This window comes from Mustelus asterias, chromosome 16, assembly GCF_964213995.1.
Source record: "Mustelus asterias chromosome 16, sMusAst1.hap1.1, whole genome shotgun sequence".
NCBI classification, from domain to species: domain Eukaryota; kingdom Metazoa; phylum Chordata; class Chondrichthyes; order Carcharhiniformes; family Triakidae; genus Mustelus; species Mustelus asterias.
In genome coordinates this window covers 30,563,925-30,588,528 of record NC_135816.1, presented here as the reverse complement: position 1 = coordinate 30,588,528, position 24,604 = coordinate 30,563,925, and the positions used below count along the sequence as shown (strand labels likewise).

The window sequence follows — 24,604 nt, the reverse complement described above, 5'->3', positions numbered from 1 at the left end:
CTGTCTTGGTGTCAAGGGCAGTTACTCTCATCTCACCTTTTGAGTTCAGCTCTTTTATCTATGTTTGAACTAATGTTGTATCAGGAGCTGAGTGGCTTTGGTAGCATACAAATTGAATGCTGGTCAGCAGGTTATTGCTGAGTGAGCAGTGTTTGCTAGCACTGTCTAATGACACTTTCCATTACTTTGCTGTTTATCATGATTAGACTGATGTACGGTAATAGACTGGGTTGAATTTGTCCTGTTTTTTGTGGACAGGACATGCCTGGGCAATTCTCCACATCTCCAAGTGGATACCAGTGTACTGGAGCAACACCAGATGTACCTAAAAATGAGGTGTCAACCCGGTGAAGCTACAACGCAGAGTACTTGCGTGGTGAACAGCAGAAGCAGCAAGTAATAGCCAGAGCTAAGTAATCCCACAATCAACAAATCAGATCTAAGCTCTGCCATGCTGCCACATCCAGCCATGAATGGCGATGGACAATTAAACAACTCACTGGGGGAGGCTCCACAAATATCCCCATCCTCAATGATGGGGGAGCCCATAAGGGCGTAGCTAGCCCTGGAGCACAAGTACTATTACCAGAATATTGTCAGCACACAAAGTTTTTTCAGTATCCACTGCCTTTAACTGTTTTTGGTATTGAGTGAATTAAATTGGCTGAAGTCTGGCATCTGTGATGATGATGACTTCAGGAGAAGGCCCAGATGGTTCATCCACTTGTGACACTGAAGGTTGTTGTGAATGCTTCAGCTTTATCTTTTGCACTGATGTGCTGGGCTCCCCCATTATTGAGGATGGGGATATTTGTGGAACCTCCCCCAGTGAGTTGTTCAATTGTCCATCGCCATTCATGGCTGGATGTGGCAGCATGGCAGAGCTTAGATCTGATTTGTTGATTGTGGGATTACTTAGCTCTGTCTATTACTTGCTGCTTCTGCTGTTCATCACGCAAGTACCCTGTGTTGTAGCTTCACCAGGTTGACACCTCATTTTTAGGTATATCTGGTGTTGCTCCTGGCATACCCTCCTGCACTCTCCATTGAACCAGAGTTGGTCCCCGGCTTGACGATAATGGTATTGTGGGGGATGTGCCATGAGGTTACAAATTGTGGTTGTAAACAATTCTGCGACTGCTGGTGGCCCGTAGCACCACACCAATGCCCAGTTTTGGGCTGCTAGATGAAATCCATTCCATTTAGCATGGTGGTAGTGCCACACAACAGATGGAGGGTATCCTCAATGCAAAGACAGACTTTGTCTCCACAGGGACTGTAAAGTGGCAAGTCTTACTGATACTGTTATGGACAGTTGTCAAATATGTTTTTCTCTCGTGTTGCTTCCCTCACTACCTGCCACAGTCCCAATCTAGCAGCTATGTCCTTTAGGACTTGGCCAGCTCGGTCAGCCAAGAAACCATAGAGGTGGACAATAAATGTGCCTTTGTTAGCATTGTCCACATTCTAAGACCAGATGAGAGAAAGAGACAAAGGGACACTATGCTCACCAAATATGTTTAAATTTTGTTTTTGCTTTGGCAAAGCATTGGCAAAATAGCCATGTATCAATGGGAATTGAGGAAAGTTTCGGTCTATTATCTACTGCGTGCAGATGCACAGGGCAAACTTCTTCCCAATTCAGCGCTGATTGGAAATCTCACAATTGCCGCAAGGAAACTGGAAAAATTGAAATGACACACTAATGCAGGGAGAGCTCCCTCGAGATTAATGTGAGGCATGTCACTGAGGTAGTGTTGAAAGATGTTTGCTTGCTGCTGGCAATACTGTAAGTGATTTACGGAAACTTGACACTAAGACTGGATGAATAAAGTGGGAAAGTGTTCCAATCTCCAGCACAGTGTTTCTTACCTGGATGATTTTTTTTTTTAATTCCCAAAAGGAGAGAAAAAAACAGATGAAGGAGTACTTGAGAGTGAGTGGGTAAGCATTCCAGTCACATCCTCACAATTCATCACTTTAGCAGCTGACTGACCTCCTGAAGCCCTCTTTAAAGCCTCTGCTTAGCAATTCACTGCAAAATTGCATTTCTATACCACCATTTGGACAAATGTAAAGCAACGTGAAAACTGAAGGCTGCGTTTTTGTGAGGTTTTTCATGACCTGTATACCTGAAGCTTCAGTTATGCGACATAGTTATGCTCAAATATTGCAGGAAATTATTATTATTTACAGCCTATAGTCCAGGGTATACATTGATTGTTTACATCTAAACGATTTCTCTACCAGATTAACACTTATTTGCAATTCTGAAATCAAATTAAATGCCAGCGGGAGGAATCTGTTAAATTGACAGACGTGTATTTGTAACATGTGGTGCCTGGAGAATAATTGGCAACCCAATCACATATTACTTACAGCACAAAAATAAACAACTCGGCAAAACAGGTCTATGCCGGTGTTAATGTTCCGTGTGAACAACTCCTACTCTTCTTCAGCTCATCCTATCAACATATTTTTCTATTCCCTTTTCCCTCGTGTACTTATCTCACTTCTCGTTAAATGCGCCTATGCAAATTGTCTCAACTAAAGAAAGTAGCACCAACATGTTCAGGCTTTCCTGATAGTTAGAATCACTCAGTTCTGGTGTCCTTCTTGTAAGTAATGTTTGCATTTTCTCCAGTTGGTTTTATGATGGTCTTGTGGCTCACTAGGCCGTGTTCCTGTCTCTGAAGCAGCAGCTTTGGGTTCAGCTCCCACTCCAGGGCTTGAATTTTTAGGCTGATGGGGAACACGTCTCCACTGGCTCCAGCAGCCCCCATGCCATATTACACTCTAACGGTTGGCATAAGACGGGTTTTCCACCCTTCACTTGGAAGGAAGTCCTGCCTTGGAGAGTTGCTGGCCAATCTCTCCAGTCCCTCCAGGCACAGCACTGCAGTGGCCGGAAGAGGCACTGCAGGGAGCTGCCTGGCACCAACAGGTACCGGGAGCCAGGGAACAGGTAAATGGCAGAGGTTCCAGGGAGGGGAATTTAGCAGCTCCCAGGTGGTCGGTGACAAGGGTGGGGATATGATTGGGGTCTCAGGGGATAGACTGGGATGAGGAGGGAGGTCCAGATGTACCAGGCCATAAGGGGACAGTGCCCCCCAATTGGAAACATAGAAAATAGGAGCAGCATTCGGCCCTTTGAGGCTGCTCTGACATTCATTATGATCATCCCATTCAAGAGCCTGATCCTGTCTTTCCCCCCACCCTTTAATCCCCTTCGCCCCAAAAGCTATACCTAAAGCTTTCTGAAAACAAACAGGAGGAGATTTTCTGACCTCACCATGCCTAGCGCAGATCGTGCCAATTCTGGAAAATGGTGTGTGAGCCTAAAAATCAGATCCATGCCTGGTGCCAAATGCTTTACAATCATATTCTCCCAATTAGGCACCATCCACAAATTTTTATATTGTACGTTTGAAAATGTCCTTTATCTTTGAGTGCAAATATGATGTGGCAACATATTTTATTGTAGGATGGGAAGAACTGAAGGAACCATATTGATTACAATGATGCCGTGCATGTGACAGGATAATTCTTCTCATGGCAAAAATAAGTTAACAAATTACTTGTGTTATACATTCCAAGTTAATTTTCATGTAGCCAGTGTCCCTTTAACCAAATAATGCTGACGGAGCTCTTACTACAGAGAACTAGGAAACACCCAATCTCCATCGTTCAAATTGGAGCTTATGCAATGAATGAGCCAGTCGGTTACCTGCTTCTATCTCTCAGTCTTTTGGGCTATTCGAAAGTGCACAAGTGTGACTTGGAAATGGAAGGGGGAAATGGAAAAGTGATATAAAGCCGGGTCACATTTTCATGACCTGAATTATTGATCAATCGGGATCAACGGTAATAGCAGTAAGCTAAAGGGAAGAGTGTGTAACAGAAACAGAAAAAGACCATGCAGCAGCAGCAGGAATTGATGGTAGAAGTTAACGTGGAGTTTGAACTAAGCTGTTACATTAATGATGGTGGTGAAGCAAGTCACCCTGAGGAGGGTTTGAATAAAACTGTACATGAGAAAGGAAATAAGTTCAACAGGAATCAATCCCTTCTGCCCTTGGTAGCATCCAGCTAAGTGAATTAAAATGGTGGTACTGCGGTGACATTTTAAGTGTGACGGTAAATCTATCCCTTCGATAAACTTATTTCTTTCACTTTCACTAATATTTTGAGAATTCAACAGCTGATCTGTCCATGTTTTTAGCTGCAGGTAATACACAGCTGAAGAGAAATAGAAGGAAAACAAAAGACCGTAATTCATTTATTTTCAGACAAATACTTCAGAATAAAATAGATGTTGGGCTTTGTCCTGGAGTGTGCCCTAATGGATAACACAAAACTAACTAATCAAATCATCCTTATTCACAGTCCACGATGATAGCGAGGATGAAAAAATGAGTGGTGTTCACATTTAACATCTGCTAAATTATGGAACAGGAAGACATAAAAAAGAAAAACGTATTTCATCCACTCCATCATATCTTGTTGCATTCCCCGATGCTGTCATCTTTCAGCATTATCTCCTCCCCATGTATAAGTATCCTTCTGAAACTATTTGATTGTTTAATTGCGTCATTATTACTCTTTGCTGTCTTTAATGCGGGTGATATTACTGATTTCCTTTTCAAATGAACAGATCCATTTCAATTAACTGTGATGGTGTATCTAAGCCAATGCTCAGTTTTTTCAGTAAAACCTTGTGACATCACGTCATGGTTATGCAATGCTCTGCTCTGCCCCACTGCTGACACGGAGAAAAAATATTAGAAATTAGGGGCCCAATCTGAGCCCAGGAAAACCCGAGCTGCACACAATGGTGGATAACATAATACACATCAACCCATGTGTGACTTTTTGAGTAAATCCTGGAATTCCTTTCCTAACAGCACAGTAGGTGTACCAAAACCACACGGAGCGCAGTAGTTCAAGAAGCTGGCTTACTAGCACTTTCTCAAGGGCAATTAGGGATGGGCAATAAATGCTGGCCTGGCCAGTGACACCCACATCCCATGTTGGAAGTCAACAGCACAGTTTCAATTTCTAATTCCCCTCTTCCCCGAGGGATGTTCATTTGGCAATAGATGCAGATTTCCAATCCTAATGTTAATTACTGTAAAATACATGGCTAATTCTTGGTGCCAGTTCGAACAGTGGAGTGCATATCCTTTCCCAGCTGATCCTGGAGCCACGTTGTACCTGGTCCCTCGCAGTGGGGCAGAACTCTGCACACTAAGGGCGGGATTTTCTGGCTGCACTCGCCCCAAGACCGGAAAATCCTGCCTGAGGTTAACGGACCTGTGCATGGTCTGCCCCCGCCCACTACGATTCCTGTGGCGGGCGGGACAGGAAAATTCCACCCAAGGCCGGAATTTTACCGGCATGCCCGCCCGAGACTCATAAGTCCAAAGCCAGCAGAGAATGCCGTCTGCGAGCCTCGCCCGCCCCGATTTCGGGGCAGGTGGGGCCGGTAAAATCAGGGTCGAAGTGTCTGTTGCTGGAGCATGCATCCTTTGCACGCATGTGGTGAACCATCGTTGGTTCCCACTGTGGGGTTGTTCTAATGTTGTTGTTGGGCTAGGGTGTTCACACTGTGGGATTAATACACCTGTGGTTGTTGCTGTTGTGGCACATCCCAGTCGGGCCCCGCCTCCTGGGAGAGGTATAAGACCCCCTGCTCGGGCGGGACCTCGTCAGTCTGGAGTGGTGTACTTATGTTCTAATAGTTCCATTGTTAGGCAATAAAAGCCTTCAGTTACCGAAGCCTTGTGTCTTGTGCTCGATTGACGTGCATCAACGCGGCAAAACACATTCATGTTCCTTGAGGTAAAAGCGAAAAATGCTGGAAGTACTTAGCTGGTGAGGCAGCTTCTGTGGAGAGGAACAGAGTTAACGTTTCATCTAACAGGTCACTCACCTGAAATGTTACCTCTTTATTCTCCACAGGTGCCACCTGATGTTCAGGGTATTTCCAGCATTTTTCTGTTTTTATTTCAGATATCCAGCATTCGCAGTATGCTCCTTTTCGATTAGTGTCATATTCCTTGAAGGTCTGGGATGAAGTACGTATCTGATTACAGTCTCTCTGTTGGATTGTTGTACTGTCCTGGTATAAGATTGCATTTTCCCTTTTGTTCAGAATATAAATGGCCAAGAAATCAAGCGCGACACTGTTGTTATTTTCTAACTTTAAAGAATTTAACTTGACATGCAACGTGACAGTACCAAAAAGAAAGTATTAACTTTCCATGCAACCTCTTTCTTTCTGGCAAGCCTAACTCGAGAAAAAAATTGATCAGATTCCTTGTCCTCAGAGAAAATAAAAATACTTCCCAATATCATCTGATTTTGATGCTGTCTGCAGGTTCTCCTGAAAACCCTTGTAGAATTGATTGCTTTATGTGGTTTACTTTCCAAAGCCTAGGCTAAAAAATTGGCTCTGCTGTTGTCCAGTATTTGCTGCAAGCTGTCAGGCATTATTTTGATGCAGGCCAAACAAAAGAGCGACTTTAACCATGTCAGAAGTGGATGTTAGGCTATTAACATATGCAGATGTCGCCTAATCTCTACTCCTGATCCTCTTGCAACTTTCATCATGCTTGAGGAATCCAGGACCAGTGCTGATTGCCTCTGGAAAAGACAATGCATGGACCAAAGAAAAGGTTATTATTGATCTTAATGGCCGCCAATCCCGAAATCTGGTATCTTCCGAACTCTGAACTCCAGACCCTCCCCCGATCTCGCTCTCTCCCAGCTCCAGGCCCAACCTCCTAGCTCCGTCCCAACCCTCTGTCATATAGCCAGGCCCTCCCAATAATACTCCAACTCACCCCCCGTCCCCCACCAATTCTCTTTCCCAACCTCCTAATCACCCCCTATCTCAATCCAAAGCAGAGCTGTTCCTACTCCTGACCCTGGTGTTTTTTTTTACCAAATCATTTAACTGAATATTGGTGTGTGAACCTATGTCGGCTCCTATTGCTGCATCTTCTATAAGAAAATGAGGTCTGAGACCTAAAATCCTAGATGCCTCTGGCCTCCATATTTGGGTGTGGGTTGTTAGCACCCTAGAGGAGAGGTGTCCAAAAATGGACCTTGTTGAATTTCTAGACCCTATTGCGTAAGTTTCAAACATCAAAGACGTGCTTTACCAGTTTGCAGGCCTCGTTTCTTCAGCAATGTTTTCAGGTATAATCTTACGATCCTGACCTTCCCATTGCTTGCCATTTTAACACACGATCCTGCTCCCATGCCCACATGCTTGTCCTTGGCCTGCTGCAATGTTCCAGTGAAGCTCAACGCAAACTGGAGGAACAGTATTTCATCTTTGATTAGCTCTACCCCACCTCGACCCCTTTGGTTCACCAGGTTGATACCAGAGATGAGGGGTGTTGATTATGAGGAGAGACTGAGCAGATTGGGTTTGTACTCGTTGGAATTTAGAAAGCTGAGGGGGGATCTTATAGAGACCTATAAGATAATGAAGGGGCTGGAAAGGGTAGAGGTGGAGAGATTCTTTCCACTTAGAAAGGAAGCTAGAACTAGAGGGCACAGCCTCAAAATAAAGGAGGGTCAGTTTAGGACAGAGTTGAGGAGGAACTTCTCTCAGAGCGTGGTGAACCTCTGGAATTCTCTGCCCACTGAAGTGGTGGAGGCTACCTCGTTGAATATGTTTAAATCACGGATAGATGGATTCCTGATCGGTAAGGGAATTAGGGGTTATAGGGATCAGGCGGGTAAGTGGAACTGATCCACTTCAGATCAGCCATGATCTTATTGAATGGCGGGGCAGGCTCGAGGGGCTAGATGGCCTACTCCTGCTCCTATTTCTTATGTTCTTATGTTTTCATTTCATTTCATTTTTAATTGTTCACTACCTTTTATTTCTTTATTGTCTTTCTTTACTGTTCTTTAGAATCATAGAATCCCTACAGTACAGAAGGAGGCCATTTGGCCCATCGAGTCTGTACCGAACACAGTCCCACCCAGACCCTATTCCCGTAACCCTCATTTATCCTGCTAATCCCCCTGACATTAGGGTCAATTTAGCAACCTAACCCACACATCTTTGGACTGTGGGAGGAAACCGGAGCAACCGGAGGAAACCCACGCAGGCACGGGAGAATGTGCAAGCTCCACACAGACAGTGACCTGTGGCCAGAATTGAACCCGGGTCCCTGGCGCTGTGTGCCACCGTGCCGCCCCCACTCTTTCCCCCTATTTTATCCCCCCTTTCCTTACCTTTTCTCCCCCTTTGCTTCCCTTCCCCTCCTTTTTCTCAATTCTACCCCTCTCCCACCTGTCTCCCCCCCTCCCCCCACAGCTTCATCTGTCACAGTTTACCCTCTGATTTCGGTTTTTCTGCTGTGTGGCCATTCACGCCTTCTACTCTCTCGATGGACTGCCATTAGCAACCTTTCCCCTGGTTTCTGTGGCAATGACTCATCTATCATTCCCTCACCTTACAGTATAAATATCTCCCACTTTCTATGCCTTTTAGCTTTGACAAAGAGTCGTGTGGACTCGAAACGTCAGCTCTTTTCTCTCCTTACAGATGCTGCCAGACCTGCTGAGATTTTCCAGCATTTTCTCTTTTGGTTTCTGATTCCAGCATCCGCAGTAATTTGCTTTTATTTTATGATCTTACGAACATTCCTACATGACATAAGTTTCTCTGTCTCAGTATGCTGAACAATGTGTGCCCTGGCTTCAGCTAATCTGATTGCTGGGTTCTTTACCATGAGGGGAAGCTTTTCATTCTAAGTCAATTAGTTTACTCTTTAAGACACGTATTAACAGCGCACAATTCTTCATTGGCGAAGCACACATCCAGTTCCTGGCGGCATGGGATAGATCTGGTTCAAATTTTCACCCCCAACTCAAATTTGCTTTAGTGTCTTTACCACTGTTCAGGTCAACCAACCATAGCAGTTGGCTTTGTAGATGTGTGCCTTAGAATTTTGTTGGGGCTGAGGAATTGTATATTGCAATTTTAAATATTTTAATTCAGATGTCTGATTAATTATATCTTTTCTTGTCTGCTAAATGAACCCAATATCCTTTGCACAAGGTGATTCTGAAGCTCATAAATAGTAAAACCAGTTAGTGCACAGTCTCTTGTTGATCACACTTTCCATTAATGCATTTTCCAATCCTTGTGGGTCCAGAAATTCATTCAGTTTTAATAATATGGAGGGAGATGTTGATGCTAGGCCTGTTTAATTAGTCAGTTACATCTGAATTCATGTTCATTACAGGGAATATGCAGAGACCTAATGATCCTGCACTCGGGTCTGCGTTCTCCGAGTAAGGTCTTTTTACACTAGGGATTTACCTCGGCTTTTAGTCCAACTCTGCCTGCCAGTTCTGGCTGACGATTTGGCAGATGCAAAAAATTGTTAATAACCTTGAGAAAGAGATCACAAGAAAAAAAAAATCCCTGGGAATATAAATACCTCAACCCAGACACAGATATCAATTATTAAAGCGAATGAAATTTTACCATTATTCCTCCCAGGACATGTACCTTTTACACTGCCTGCTGCTGCACAGACCTTGGACTACATTGTTGATGGAATAAAATTTAGGGGTCAATTTTAATCTTACACGCTCAAAGGAATGCTTGAAACTCTCCCCTTTGATCTTGGCGCAGGATTCCCACGTTCACGGATTTTCAGCCCTCATGTGTAATCCTGAAAAATCTACTTTTGTGCAGATTTTTGATGCAACCCTGTGGCTGACAGCAGAGTGCCTGCAAAAAAAAAGGCTCCAACTATTGTCGGGTTATTAAACCGTATGAGACATCATCGCTGTGTTTTGGTTGGACATCCAGTTGGCATCAATAGGATAGTAATCAGAAGTTGCAACCTTTCGTTAACTCCCCACCCATCCCCCCTTAACTTGAAGCACCGAAGCCAAGTGTATGAATACCTAATGCCTTTCTGGCTGAGATCGGCTAATTCAGTTCTGTTCCCGTTCCGTATGCCTCGACTGCACCACTATCTTTCCAAGTGACAATTAAGAGCTAATCCATGCTGGTTTCACTAGTGACCTTAATACCTGAGCGTTGCCAAATCTAAATGTTTGCCTGCAGTGGGTTAAGTTGCCATTTAGAGCACACAAGAGTGAGTTTACCAAGGCACTGTAAATACTAAACCGAGCGAAATGGGACATGGGTTGGGAAAAGAGTTCCAGTACTGGAGAGGCTCAGTACATTTCAGAATCCACTCTGAGGTGCATTCTACTCTACAGCACTTGAACTGTGATTTGTCTTCCTGCCTACTTTATGTTCTTGCGATGTGAACAATTAACATGAATCCAGCAGTAACTGAATGGAGACTGCCTAAAATAGTTTTAAAGTAAAGTTTATTTATTAGTCACAAATAAGTCTTACATTAACACTGCAATGAAGTCACTGTGAAATTCCCCGAGTCGCCACAGCCCGACGTCTGTTCGGGTCAACGCACCTAACCAGCACGTCTTTCAGAATGTGGGAGGAAACCAGAGCACCCAGAGAAAACCCAAGCAGACACGGGGAGAACATACAAACTCCACACAGACAGTGACCCAAGCCGGGATTTGAGCCCGGGTCCCCGGTGCTGTGAAGCAGCAGTGTTAACCACTGTGCTACTGTGCTGCCCATTGTACTCAGGATCCTTAAAGTTAGCAGGGAGGAGACTTTACCTTCACCACTTGAGTTACTTTTCAGCATCTTTTACAGTATTCACTGTCAGTTTAGTAACTAGGGGTGGGATAATCCGGACCCACCAGCCCTGAGACCGGAAATTCCCATCCGAGGTCAACAGAACTTTCAATGGTCCACCAAATTTTCTGTCCCACCATTGACAATTCGCACAGTGGGCAAGGCTGGAAAATTTAAACCTAGTTGTCGAAAATATGCTTGAAACTCCCCCTATCCTTTTCCTTTCCCCCTATGTACTTTATGAACGGTGTGTTTTGCCCGAATAGTGCACAAGAAGTAATACTTTTCACGGTATCCCAATACATGTGACAATAATAAATCAAATCAGAAAATAATTTATTTACAATAGACCTGCAATATATCTGTGACTACAGAGGTCAAGCTAACAGATATAGAATTTTCTGTTTCCAATAGCTGACCATGTGAGGAACAGAACAGGAGTTATTTTCTATTCCTCAAATAGTGTCTTTTCTAATTAATGAGCTGTCAAAAATATGAAACCACAAATCCTCTACCTTTGTTTGCTGAAATACCACACCTTAGGAAACATTTCATTGTCCTGATTTCTTACGAATGTTCCAGCACTCCAGGAATAATGCCCGTTCTTTCGGTCTTTACTCTCTCTGAACTCTGATATATATTCCAATTCTCCGACCACCGAAAGGAAGAACTTATTTTTCGATAGTTAAAAACCACCGCAATTCAAAAAAAGATATTCTGAGTGATTTTTAATGTCAGTTATTATTTCAACGGTTATTTTTTGAAGTCTTCTTTATCTCCCCTAAAACGGCCAAAGATTATTTTAACAATTCATTTTTTAGAATATATTTTATATATTTCCAAATATCTCTCCTTCCTTTCTGTGTACCTTTTGCAGCATTGGTATTTTTGTTACATTCTAATTCAGCTTTCATTAAGGAATTAGACCTGTGTTTCGATAATTTACCATCAACTTCCGCTTGGTGCACTTCATTGACATTCGCACCAGTATGTGTATAAAACATGTTTTTCTCTCAGCATTGTTATCCAAATTGACTGTTTCACTTCAACTCTCATGGCTTTAGAAGGTAGTTTTCTTAGAATCTACTTGAACTGTTTGAAATAAAGAGAAAGTAGTTTTGGAATTCCTCCTGGACACCCGAAGACAATTGAGTGAGATATCAGAACAGTACAATGTACGCTGTTCAATCTGCCACCTTGCCAGAGATTTCCAATAAATAATCCTTCAGGCTCATTGTTGAGGATTTTTTTCTCATCTTTTTATTAATGCTTTGTTGAATGTGCTTGAAAAGGGCAGTGATATTAAGCATCGGTCTGTTTTTTCAGGTAAATTATTGCCTTACATGAGAAAGCACAGAATAAGAAAATACCTTTTAACCTACAGGCCATGACAGGTTTTCCCTTTTATAAATTCTATCCTATTTATTTAACCTCTCGTGGTAAAATTCAGCAGAAGTACACCAGGTTTTCCAAAGATAATCGAGCAAATTGCTGGAATATTTATCCTCTCCCATTGCTAATTAATTAATTGTCACCTAGTGCCATCAATGTTCAAATATTCCAGTCAATTCCCCAACCCCTCTTGTGAACCATTATGTCCCGTTGAGTGTTCGATCATTTCAGTCAATACTTATTACCAAAACACACAAGACTATTCAGTTTAAGTATTAGTGTCACAGGTAGGTAGACATTAACCCTGCAATGAAGTTACTGTGAAAAGCCCCTGGCCGCCACACTCCGATGCCTATTTGGGTACACTGAGGGAGAATTTGGCATAGCCAATGCACCCTAACCAGCCTGTCTTTCGGATTGTGGGAGGAAACCAGAGCACCCGGAGGAAACCCACACAGACACAGGGAGAATGTGCAGACTCCACACAGACAGAACCCCAAGCTGGGAATCGAACCCGGGTCCCTGGCGCTGTGAGGCAGCAGTGCTAACCACTGTGCCAAATTCTCAACTAGATATTAGTTTATCTTGTTTTAAGAGGGACGCGTCATGAACTGCTTTTGATGACAACCTCCTATTTATTCATTACTCTGTGGAGTGGAAATTCTTCTAATTAGCCTCATTTCAGGCTTGTTAATTTTAAGCCTATATTTTTTATGTTATGTGCTGAGAGCCTCCTTAAGTTTACATCACCTCTACCTCTCAGTATTCTAAAGATGTGAATCATGCCACTCCCTCCCCTCTCCCTCAACCCCTACAATTTTATAATCTGTAACGTAAACAAATTTGTGAATCTGCCCTTGGCAGCATCCTTGTCCTTTGCATTTTAACCTATTTCCAGTGCATCAGTGTTCTTTTGAAGATAGCATGTCCAATTAATATTCCAAATGGAGCTTCACCAGTGAATAACAACAAGGCTTGTTATCAAATGCCTCAAGATGCATCCTTATGTTTGATTAAATTTGTTGATTATAGTTTTCAATTGTATTCATTTGCTTTCTCTGCATGGTAAGAAAATCAACAATTCCTTGGGTATGGTTAGATTATGGTCACATCACTGACTTTTTCCAGTTCTGACAAGGAGATATGAGCCTGAAACATTAACTCTGGGTAGAATTTAAAGCCCATCGTGTTTGGGGGAGGGGTGGGGGTGGAGTGGGGGTAAGCAAGGCAGGGGGGCGGCATTTCATCAGGAAGGTGGCAGGTATAGACCCTTCCCGCCAGCATCTTGACTAAGTCCATGACGGTGGGAAGGCCCATGGTCAGCCTTTCCGCCCCAATGTCAATTAACCCTAGCCCTAGCCCTTAAATGGACAAATAATTCCTGCCTCATCCGGCCCAGGGCATTAACCCCACAGCTGGCAAAGGAGTCGCCATATTGTGATCACGACAAACAAACATACGTGTTGCATGCAGGCTCCCAGAAGTGTTGCGGGGACGGTTGGGGAGGGGGGGGGGGCACATTAAAAGGCATTCAATGTCTGATCGAGGGACTCAGCGTCAGAAAGGGGAACCATTTGAGAGCCAGCCCGTGCACTTGCTGTCATGCCCTGCAATCCACCCACCTCCTGCCCCACTGCCATCAATCACCTGTGGCCTGGAATCCAGTGATGTTGCTCGACCTTGGGTGGGCATTGTAGCAGCAGTAGCCACTGCCTGCCAGATGATACTGCCACTCAATGGAGCTACTGTCCTCTGATTAGCTGACAGCTGTAGGCAGATGTGACTTCCACCCCCAGGACTCTTAATCATGAAGAAAGGCCTTCTTGGGTATCTGAGTGGCCGTCCCTATTAGAGAAGTTGGGCTCTTCTTGGCTCTCGAGCCAGTGGGCAAGTCCTCCATCGCCTTGATGAGCTACCAGCCCAGTCTCTGTGTAAAGATGCTTGCTGTCCCTGTTGGCAGTAAGAATCTTAACGAAAATGATTTTAGAAAGATCTCAACTTATGGGGAGTGGCTCACAGGACAAAATTTCCCCAAGTTGTGGAATAATAATCTTGTTCGAAAGTCACAAAGGTGGCTAGTGCAAAGAATAGAAATACCACACAAATATGGGAGAGCTGTCTTTTGGTGTTTTGGATTTCATGCACTGGTGGGACAATTTTCACCAAATGAAATAATGTTAAAGTGTAACGACTTTAGTAATAAGCTGGGAAATACACCAGTTAACCTGAACACAGGAAGGACTCAGCAGCAGCAAAATAACGGCCAGATAATCTGTATTTGTGTTGTTGCTTGAGAGGTAAGTATTAGCCAGCACACAGGGGGAAGTTGTGCCATGGGATCTACATAATACAGCTAGTGGGGTGGGGTGGGGGGGTAGGGGTGCAGAATGGGGCCTTAGTCCCTCATCCAAACGACAGTGCTGCACTTGGGTGACAGCCTGGATTGTGTGTACACGTTTCCGAGTGCCAGGCTTCAATCCACTCCGGCAAGATTGCTATCACTGAATCCCAGTTCACATTGATGCTCATTCGAACCCACGATTGTTTAATCCCCAAGATAATTTTAAATTTGTTAAAGTTTAATTCTTCGCAGCATCTTGTAATAAAGTTGCATGCAGTCTGCAATGAGAAGTCTCTGTCAGACACGGGTAATTTTGCAGATCTGGAAGACTGTTTGAACCTCTCTGCAAAGAGATTAAATGTTATATATTTTTTCCTTTCTTATAGTGTACTTGGGCCAGGATGGTCTGTACGGGGCTTGTGAAAAGAACTACTGTGGCCGTGGGCAACAGTGTATCGTCAGTAAAGAGACGGAACTGCCAGAGTGTGTATGTATTCAGCAGTGCAAACCCAATTATATACCGGTTTGTGGGTCAGATGGGAAGTTTTACGAGAATCACTGCGAATTGCACCGTGCTGCCTGCCAACAGAAAAAGAGAATCCACATCGTGGACAATAAAGAGTGCTTCTTCCAAGGTAAGCCACCGTGGAGCAGCAAGCATGAAGTTTAACCATGGATCATCATTGTTCAGTCTTGCCTTGTGTTCACTCCCAGAAGCAGATGTAACCTGCCCTGGGAACCAGGATACGAGCTCATTAAGCCACATGTGACTATAAGTAGTCTAGCAGCATTTGTGCAGTGATATTTTCTCAAATTATATCATTGCTTTTCTTGTCATGAAAAAAAAAGTCAATAGCTATGCCAAGGGCTTTCCAGAAATGAAAAAGATGCTTGACGTAGATAGTTGCCATATGTTCATATTAACAAAAGTTGCTATTGGAGGGCCTTAATCGTGTTGTGATACATTGGACACAATGTAAGTGATAAAAATCAATTATTTATTTTATAAGTTTTTGACTAAAAGCTACAGATTTCCATGTGATTGGTGATAGCGCCATGATGTTCTTTGCCATTATGCGCTGATGAATTATTTCTTTCATCTTCCACTTTTGTTCCGTGTACCCATACTTAAATATTTTTGAGACCATTCTAAAATCATTTTGAATAGAACCTTTGTTGTTGACAGAGGGGGGGTAAACCCTCACTGTGTACTCACGCCTTAACCAAAATGTGAAGGGACTGTACCCAATCCCCTTCAGGGTTTGTTTTTGGAATGTCAGACAACCAAAAGCAAGATACGGGGGCTGCAGGAAATGCATAAATGCCACCTCGGTTTGGTTTGGCAATTTTCCAAAGCTGTAAAGGACCAGAACAAAACATAGTACCAGAGACACAGTGGTTAGCACGGCTGCCTCACAGCGCCAGGGACCCGTGTTCAATTTCGACTGTGGGAAACTGTCTGTGTGGACTTTGCACGTTCTCCCCATGTCTGCGTGGGTTTCCTCCGGGTGCTCCGCTTTCCTCCCACAGTCCAAAGATGTGCGTGTTAGGTTGATTGGCCATGCTAAATTGCCCCTTGAGGGTGGGACTTTACGGCTTTGCTCGTCCCGCAACTGTAAAATCCCGCCCAAGGTCAATTGAATTGACCTTCCCATTGTCCGCCCCACGCCCAGTCCAATTCCCATGGCGGGCGGGGCGGTAAAATTCAAGCCACAGTGTCAGCAGGATTAGCAGCGTAAATACATGGGGTTATGGGGATAGAGCCTGGGTGGGATTTTTGTCGGTGCAGACTCTATGGGTTGTTGGGCTCCTTTCTGCACTGTAGGGATTCTATGATCCCACAATTAAATGAAAGCAGATACTATAATTAAATGTTACTGTACCAAAATAATTCAAATTCAAACCCTTTTTCTCATGAAGTTATTGTTCGCCCGTCGAGCAGACCAAGCTCAGCCAAATGCACATAAAACATGTTGGAAATGTGAAACAAAAGAGTAAGTGCTGCAAATACGCAGCAGAAGTGCCAACAGATGGCGCGTCTTTCTCCCATTGGACATGCTGTTGAATCCGTTATCTCATCCAATTAATGCTGAAAGGCACAGTTGCGAGTGAGTCGTGACCATGTATCTTCTTGATAGTTGTTGGGTCTGCTGGATGAGTAAATACTGTGTCAAACATGATATGACATCTTTTGTATTGATCTGTGCCGTAATACGTTATCAGAGATTGTGTCATGTAATATGGAAGATCTTGTCACGCTCGGTTAATGCAGTTAACCGTTTCTCTTTTATGTGGCACACTGTTATCATGGCGGCTCTCAGGTTATGTCACAAGCATGGTGGGGTATGTTTTTCAGTTGCGATGATGAAGCAACAGAATGAACTTTCTCCCAAGTCAAACCCCTGGAATTTTCCAGGGTTAGTCAGAATGAATTGTTCATGTAGAACATTGATCAGTATGGCTGGGAATTCATCAAAGAAGGAGGGAGTCCATAAAAACATTATGCTGTGTAAAACTGAATGGATGATAAAAATTCATTTTGAAGATTTAGAGGGTGTTGGGTGCCTGGAACTCACTGCCGGGGAGGCAGTGGAAGCAGATAGTGACCTTTAAGGGGTGTGTAAACAAATACATGAATAGGATGGGAATAGAGGGATATAGTCCCCAGAAGGGTCAGGGGTTTTAGTTCACACGGGCAGCATGGCCAGTGCAGGCTTGGAGGACATGTTCCAGTGCTGTAATTTTCTTTGTTCTTTATTGTCAATGTATTTAAAATATTGATACCGTTGGTGCGCAACCTCACCAGCTGTGGGCATGGATCAAAGATTCAATGCTACTGAACGACCGACCTAGAAAAGCATTGCCCTGGCACAGAGAGGTTTGTGAAATTACCTCTTGTATTGCAGGCTTTCCAAAGGCTTAACAGAACCATGCTGGTAATACATATTCAGGCAGCAAGCAGAATCTGGGTGAGTAATGGAGAAGAACTGCCCTCACAACGCCTGCTTGGCAACTGCCAGAGTGGAAATGCTGTACTAAGTCTTCAGTGCTAGAAGGATTCCCCTGTGTGACACTCCAAGGCAACCTCCTCAAAGAGCAGCAGGCAGTGCCAGACATTCTGCGTATTGTGTACAGTAATTGCAGTACCTGGAAATAACAATCCAACATGGAAGCTCTGCTTTAGAAAACTACCAGAAATCAAAGACAAATCCCAGAGTCATTTGCCTTGTGTATGTCCCACAAAATGTTGCATTTAAACTTGTTTTATATTTAGTGCAGGCCCTCTGTAAGACCAGAATGAACCCAGGTTTGATTCTCAACAACTTATATCTGCAGCACATTTCACAGAATGAAATGCCTCAAGGCACTTCACGAAAGCATTATAAAACAAAGCATGACACCAAGCCACATAAAGAGATATTAGGGTCATATGATCAAAAGCTTGGTCAAAGGGGTAGGTTTTAAGAAGTGTCTCGAAGGTGGAAAGTGAGGTAGAGGGACAGAGAGGTGTAGGGAGGGAATTCCAGAGCTTGGGGCCTAAACAATTGAAGACACAGCTGTCAATGGTGTAGCCATTATAATAGGCAATGCACAAGAGACCAGAATTAGAGGAGTGCAGGTGACTTGGAGGGTTGTGGGATTGAAGGAGATTACAGTGATCGGGTGATAGGGCAAGGACATGGTGAGATTTACAAGGAAGGATCAGGATTGAAGGAGGACATGGGATTTTTGATGACCTCAAATTAACGGAGGAAGAATGTGGGAGTGTAGTGGAGGTGAGTCTAGAGTTAATGGAGGTATATGAATGAGGGTTTCAGCAGCAGATGAGTTAAAAGAACAAAGTTGAACGATGTTATGAGATGGAAATAGGTGATCTTAGTCCTGGCATGAATGTGAGTTTGGAAGCTGTCTTTGGAATCAAATGTGACACCAAGTTTGTGAATCGACTCAGCTTTTTAAAAAGTTTAGTCTTTTACGGGATAGCCATCGTTGGCTAGGTCAGCATTTATTGCCCATCCCTAATCGCTCTTGAGAAAGTGGTGATGAGCTGACTTCTTGAACCGCTGCAGTCCATGGGCAGAATTTTCCACTCCCGCCCAGTGGCTTCTGAGGCTTGATAGTGCTGTGGACGACACATTCCATCTCTTTGCTGATGATGGAGAGTAGACAGATGGGGCTATTGACTCGGCTCAATTTGTCCTTTTTGTGGACAGGATATAACTGGACAAATTTCCACATTGCTGAGTAGATGTCAGTGCTGTAGCTGTGCTGGAACAGTTTGACTAGGGATGCAGCTAGCTCTGAAGCACAAGTCTTCAGTTCAATTGCCGGAATATTATCAGGGCCCATAGCCTTTGCAGTATCCAGTGCCTTTAGCTATTTATTAGAATGAATCAAATTGGTTGAAGACTGACATCTCTGATCCTGGGGATTTCAGGAGGAGGCCTTGATTGATCATCCAGTTGACATAACTGGCAGAAGATGGTTACAAATGCTTCAACCTTGTCTAGTGCACTGAAATCCTGGGTTCTAGCATCATTGAGGATAGGGATATTTGTGGAGCTTCCTCCTCCAGTTAGTTGTTTAATTGTCCACCGCCATTCACAACTGAATGTGGCAGGACTTCAGAGCTTAGATCTAACCCATTGGCTGAGGGATTGCATAATTCTATCGCATGCTATTTCTGCTCTTTGGCATGTAAGTAAACCTGTGTTGTAATTTCTCCAGGTTACCACCTCACACTTAGTTTTGGCTGGTGCGGCTCCTAGCATTGCTCACCTGCACTCTTCATTGAACAAGAGTTGATCCCCTGGCTCTCTGGTCGTGGTTGACTGGGATATACTGTCCTTTGAGGTTACAAATTGTGGTTGAATACAATTCTGCTGCTGCTGGCAGCCCACTGTACCTTCATGGATGTCCAGTTTTGAGTTGTTCTGAATTTATCCCATGCAGCACTATGGCAATGCTGCAATAGGATGGAGGGTATCTTCAATATGAAGGTGGGACTTTGTCTCCGCAAGGACTGCCTGCTGTTCACTCTTACCACACTGCTGAGATCCATCTGTGACAGGTAGATTGGTGAGAAAGAGGCCAAGTAGATTTATCCTTCTTCTTATCCCTTACTACTCACCATAGAACCAGTCTAGCAGCTGTGTGCTTTTGGATTCAGGCAGCTAGCTCAGTGCCAATGCATCCCAGCTTCTCTTGGTGATGGACATTGAAGTCTTACACCCAGAGTAATCAGCAGGAGGTTTTCTTGTCCATGTTTTAATTTAATGTCATTGGCTTCATTGGATCTAGGGTCAATGTTGAGGTCTCCCAGGGCAACTCCCTCCCTATTATGTATCACTGTGCTGCCACCTCTGGTGGGCCTGTCTTGTCGTTGGGACAGGACATATCCAGGAATGAATACAGTGGTAATATTATAAGGTATGATTCGGTGAACATGACTCAGGGTGCATATAAGGGTCAACAACATTGTTGTGGATCTGGAGTCACATGTAGGTCGTACTAGTCAAGGACAGCAAATTTCATTCCAATAAGGACATTAATGAACCAGATGGGTTTCTACAACAGTCAACAATGGACAATAATTTTATGTTCACCATTACTGAGACTAGATATTAATTCAGATTTATTCCGGATGCTATGGGGGGGATTTGAATCCGTGCCCCCAGAGCATTGGCCTAGGCCTCTGTATTGCTAGTTCTGTAACATTAAGAGTATGACACTGCGGCCCCATGTTGCCAGGGAGATAATTTGAAACTAACCCAAAGTATGTTGTCCTTATTATTAATGTGGCGTATATCTAGCTGTAAGAAGCTCAGCCACATTTTCTCTTCCCTTAGTGCTTGTTATAATCCTGCATTACTAAACTTGGTAGCTGTAAACCCTGCAGTGCAATCTCAATTAAAATGAGCACATATCCATTTCTGAGATGAAGAGTCCTATGTGTCACGAGGCTATGCCCCTTTGATTTTGAAAATATGGGGCTATACTTTCCTCGGAGTGGCAATCAGCATCAAATTGCTACTCCATACTGACTTACTTGTGCTTAAATTCTACATTGCTTGCCTCGCCGGACCTTCCTGACTCAGGCTGGAGTGAGATTCAAGCAGCGAAGAACATTCCCGGCTCCAGGAGAGGTGTAAGAGAAGCATAGCAAAGGAGGACAGGCCCCCTTTTTAAAGCACTAGCTGCTGTAAAGTAGGTGTTTAATTGTCCCAATGGAAATGACAGGCCAGGGAGTAGGTAAGTGTTTCAGGAAGTGAATTGGAGGTAGAGGGTGGAGGCCTGGACATAAGATGGGGGATGATAGACATCAGTGGAGGGAGTCAGACATTGGGGGGGGTGAAAGGATATTGGGGGGATCAGATATGGGGGACAGCCAATCGAACATTGGGGGAGTTGGATGTCTGGTTGGCGTCAGAGTTGGGGAAAGTTGGACATCGCGGGAGAGTCGGACATTGTGGGGTGAAATTGGACATCGTAGGAGTCTCGGGTTGGGTCATGTCATGGGGGTGCTGGTGGGGGTCATTTGAGTCATGAGTGGTCGAGTCACGAGGGGGTTGAGTCTGATCGGGTCAAGGAGTCAGGTTGAGGTGAGAGTGAGAAATTCTGTATGGTGCGGTGGGTGGGGGGGTGGGGGGGGTAGTATCTTAGGGGGGTGGGTGCTTAGTTGCGGGGGGGTGGGGATTGTAGGGGTGTCAGGGGTATGGAGGGTGTCCCATGTGGGGCTTGGACTACATGTTTAAAATAGTTCCTCTAAAGTTAGAAGTGCTTTTATCTCTTCTAACTCTTTCAGAGTAACTATTAATGCATCACGGGCAAAATCATCCAAAGTTAGTGATTTTAATAACTTTGTCAAATTGTTCCAGGAGAAGTTAGCACTTCTGAACAGTTGCCATGTAAACCCTTAGCTGGGAACTTCTGAGAGGGATTCCCTAGCACACCTTTGGGTACCCCACCAATCCCCCAAATCCAACACTGCGGAGCCGGGGAGTTATGGGTCCATGATTTCTTTTACTTTCAACTGACTGGATATTTTGCAATTTGAACTGAGACAAAGCAAAATGCTTAAAAATGCAAGACCACATTCCAATGTGAAGATGAGGAACAAACAAATCACCCTGAGGGGATCATGAACTGATCCACTTCAGATCAGCCATGATCTTATTGAATGGCGGGGCAGGCTCGAGGGGCTAGATGGCCTACTCCTGCTCCTATTTCTTATGTTCTTATGAAGCAAGAGACATTTCCTATAATCTAGACACCCATCGAAAGTTGTAACTGTCTAAGGAAGAGACAAAGTACTGGATTTTGAAACAATGGCTGCCACAAACAGACCAACTCAAAATCTCTTGGAAATACACAATGGGTGAAGTATTTCAAGGCAAGGCTACCCAGCCACTTGAGAGCAATTGCAGGCAATATCAAAAAAGTCTTCAACAGAAGAAACAGTCTGAAGACTGGTCTCTCCCCCCTCTGTCACCCAGTTCATGAAGCCAACTCTACCAGTGAACCTAGATCGCAAAATAATTACAATATCTTCTACATCTGGCCACATCCAAGAAAGCAGCTAACTCAAGTTCAATGCAGCTATGCCTCAAGGACAATCAAAGGACACTGAAACATATATTCCTATTTCTTATATGTGTGTGGTGTGTGTGTTTGTGTGCGTATTTTTGTTATTTTTCTTGGATTTAGTGGCTAATGAATCTATTCTTTCTCTGACTCAAGAAAACCTTGTTTAATGGCTCCTTATTGCTTACAGTCTGAATAATTAAATACATTTTGATCTAGAAATGGCATATTCTCATGAAAAAGAAAATTAGTCCTTTGTTATGACCGGATGAGGAGGTTGGATAGGGGGAAGCAAGTTCACCCTTTTTCACCTGGTCTTAATGTACGTAAAACTGTATCATGCTATTAGCAAGGTCCCCAAACTGCAAGATAGGAATTGATTCTCTAATTAAATCTGTTGTGAGCTAAATCTTCCTTTTCTTACAAAGGCACTGAAGTGACACACATTGTAATATTGTGCTTATGTAAGTCAACTATTGCCTCCATATCACACATAAATATTTTATAGGATACTGAATTAAACAAGAAACCCATCTTAGTAGTTGTGTAAGCACTCTCGTCTTTCTGCTCAGCGAATTAGAAAAAATAAAGTTAACAGGCATTCATTGACATCTTGCGGATCAGAGAGAGTTGAAAAAGTATCTAATGCAACTTTTCCAGAGAAAAAAAACATTACCTGGGAAAAAGAAAATCCTTGGGACATGGAAACAATATGCCCAGCTTCCTTCTTGAGATAGAAGATAGCCAATTGAAGAGGAATATTGGAACCGGGATGCTTGAAAAGGCAGCAGGAGATATTTCAATCCATTAGATTGAAAGTCAAGGAGGAATACTGAATAAGACTCAGAAATTGCATTTGAGACTTTGATTAGGATCCTTCCACTGTTGTGTAAAGGGCACAAACTTCATTGGAGAGATACAAATGGAGTTTCAAGAAAGATGGGTGGCACGGTGGCACAGTGGGCTAGCCCTTTTGCCTCACAGCTCCAGGGACCTGGATTCAATTCCGGTCTTGGGTGACTGTGTTGAGTTTGCACGTTCTCCCCGTGTGTCTGCGTGGGTTTCCTCCGGGCGCTCCTGTTTCCTCCCACAGTCCAAAAATGTGCAGGCAAGGTGGATTGACCATTGTAAATGTGTGGGGTTACAGGGATAGGGCGAGGGAGAGGTTGTAGGTAAGATACTCTATCAGAGAGTCGCTGCAGACTAATATGGCCAAATGGCCTCTTCTACGCTGTAGAGATTCTATGATTCTACAAAAGATGATCATGGATTTGGGAAAGAAAGGTAGTTTGGATATGGAAATAGTGAGCAGTCCTGGCAAGGAGAACATAGCTCGATGGTGCTTTGTGTGATCTGATCCGTCCTGACAATGGGTTAAACCAGTTGTCTGCCGGATTAACATAATTCTGTGCCTCTTGGACATGAAGGAGCAAAAATGACCCTAATGCTTGGGGGAATGACTAGGGTTTGAAAGATTTTACTGTGGACAAGGACATTAATGTGGAGGTGAAGGAGTGGTTCAGGACGTTAACAGCTGTGGAAACATCATGCTGAATGAAACTTCAACTACAAAAGTAAATTCATAATTTTGTCAAGAACTTCCCCCTGATTAGCTGTTAGGAATTACAACACAGCAGCTCAGGACTGAGATCCTTTAATATTACTACTGTTTATTTTTCCTTATTATTTTATTACATCACCCAAACTGATAAACATATTCCTGGCTTGTGCAATATAACAGGCCAATTTTTTTGGTCTTCTTTCTCCACACTGATATCATGGGCCAAATTTTCAAACTGCACACTCATGAGGCTCACAAAAAGAGCACTTGCCCCACTTTTCACATGGGGATTGGGTCAGTGCATTTTGTGAGTTTGTGAGGAGTGTGAACACAGAGGCAGGCTGGCAAGAAGGCCAAACTTGGTTCTCCAACACAACAGCCCAGCTCTCCAAACTTTTTAAAGGCCGTCTAAACTTAATTCCTCACCTCCTCACACCCCCACCCACCTCGAGGACACCCCATGACCCCTCATATTCCCCCATGTCACTACATGTCACCTCACATTCGTCCACGTTGCCTCATATTTCCCCATGCCCCCTCCCATTCCCATGTGCTCCCATTCCTCCTGGCATTCCTCCATGCCACCTCAATGTTACCGACTGTGCAAAATACACAGTTCTCAGGAACCATGCAACAGTAATGGGAATTACTTTAAATTCTTTGGAGAATCATTAAAACTCATAAAACCATCCAATCCTGCTTGGAATCCAGAGGAATTACCTGAGTGGAAGCATGTTTCCACCCTGTTCCAAAACGTTGTTGTGAGAATGTAAGAATGCCTTTTCTTGTTGGCATGTAGATGCCTTGAATGTCATTTACAGATTATTTGTTGAGATTTATAGTTGAGCACAGTCATGTATGTAATGGTACTCTGGGGAAAGTAGTGGTGATTTTGATGTTCAGAATAGAACGCCTCAGGGAAGCAAGGACCATGGTCTGTAATAAAGTAGTCCATAACAATTATTTGTTTTCTACCATTTATTGTCATAGCTAATAGTGTTTTACCACG

At 43.7% G+C, this 24,604-nt stretch overlaps 1 protein-coding gene across 1 annotated transcript in view; it reads left to right on the top strand.

The window, feature by feature from the left end:
* Window positions 1–14,283: 14,283 nt before the first annotated feature.
* LOC144505331 (follistatin-related protein 5-like) overlaps window positions 14,284–24,604 on the top strand; it is a 361,136-nt gene continuing 350,815 nt past the window's right edge. The window contains exons 1-2 of the mRNA XM_078231451.1: window positions 14,284–14,383; window positions 14,837–15,085. Coding sequence (XP_078087577.1) covers window positions 14,284–14,383; window positions 14,837–15,085 — 349 coding nt within the window. The remainder of the gene's footprint in view (window positions 14,384–14,836; window positions 15,086–24,604) is intronic.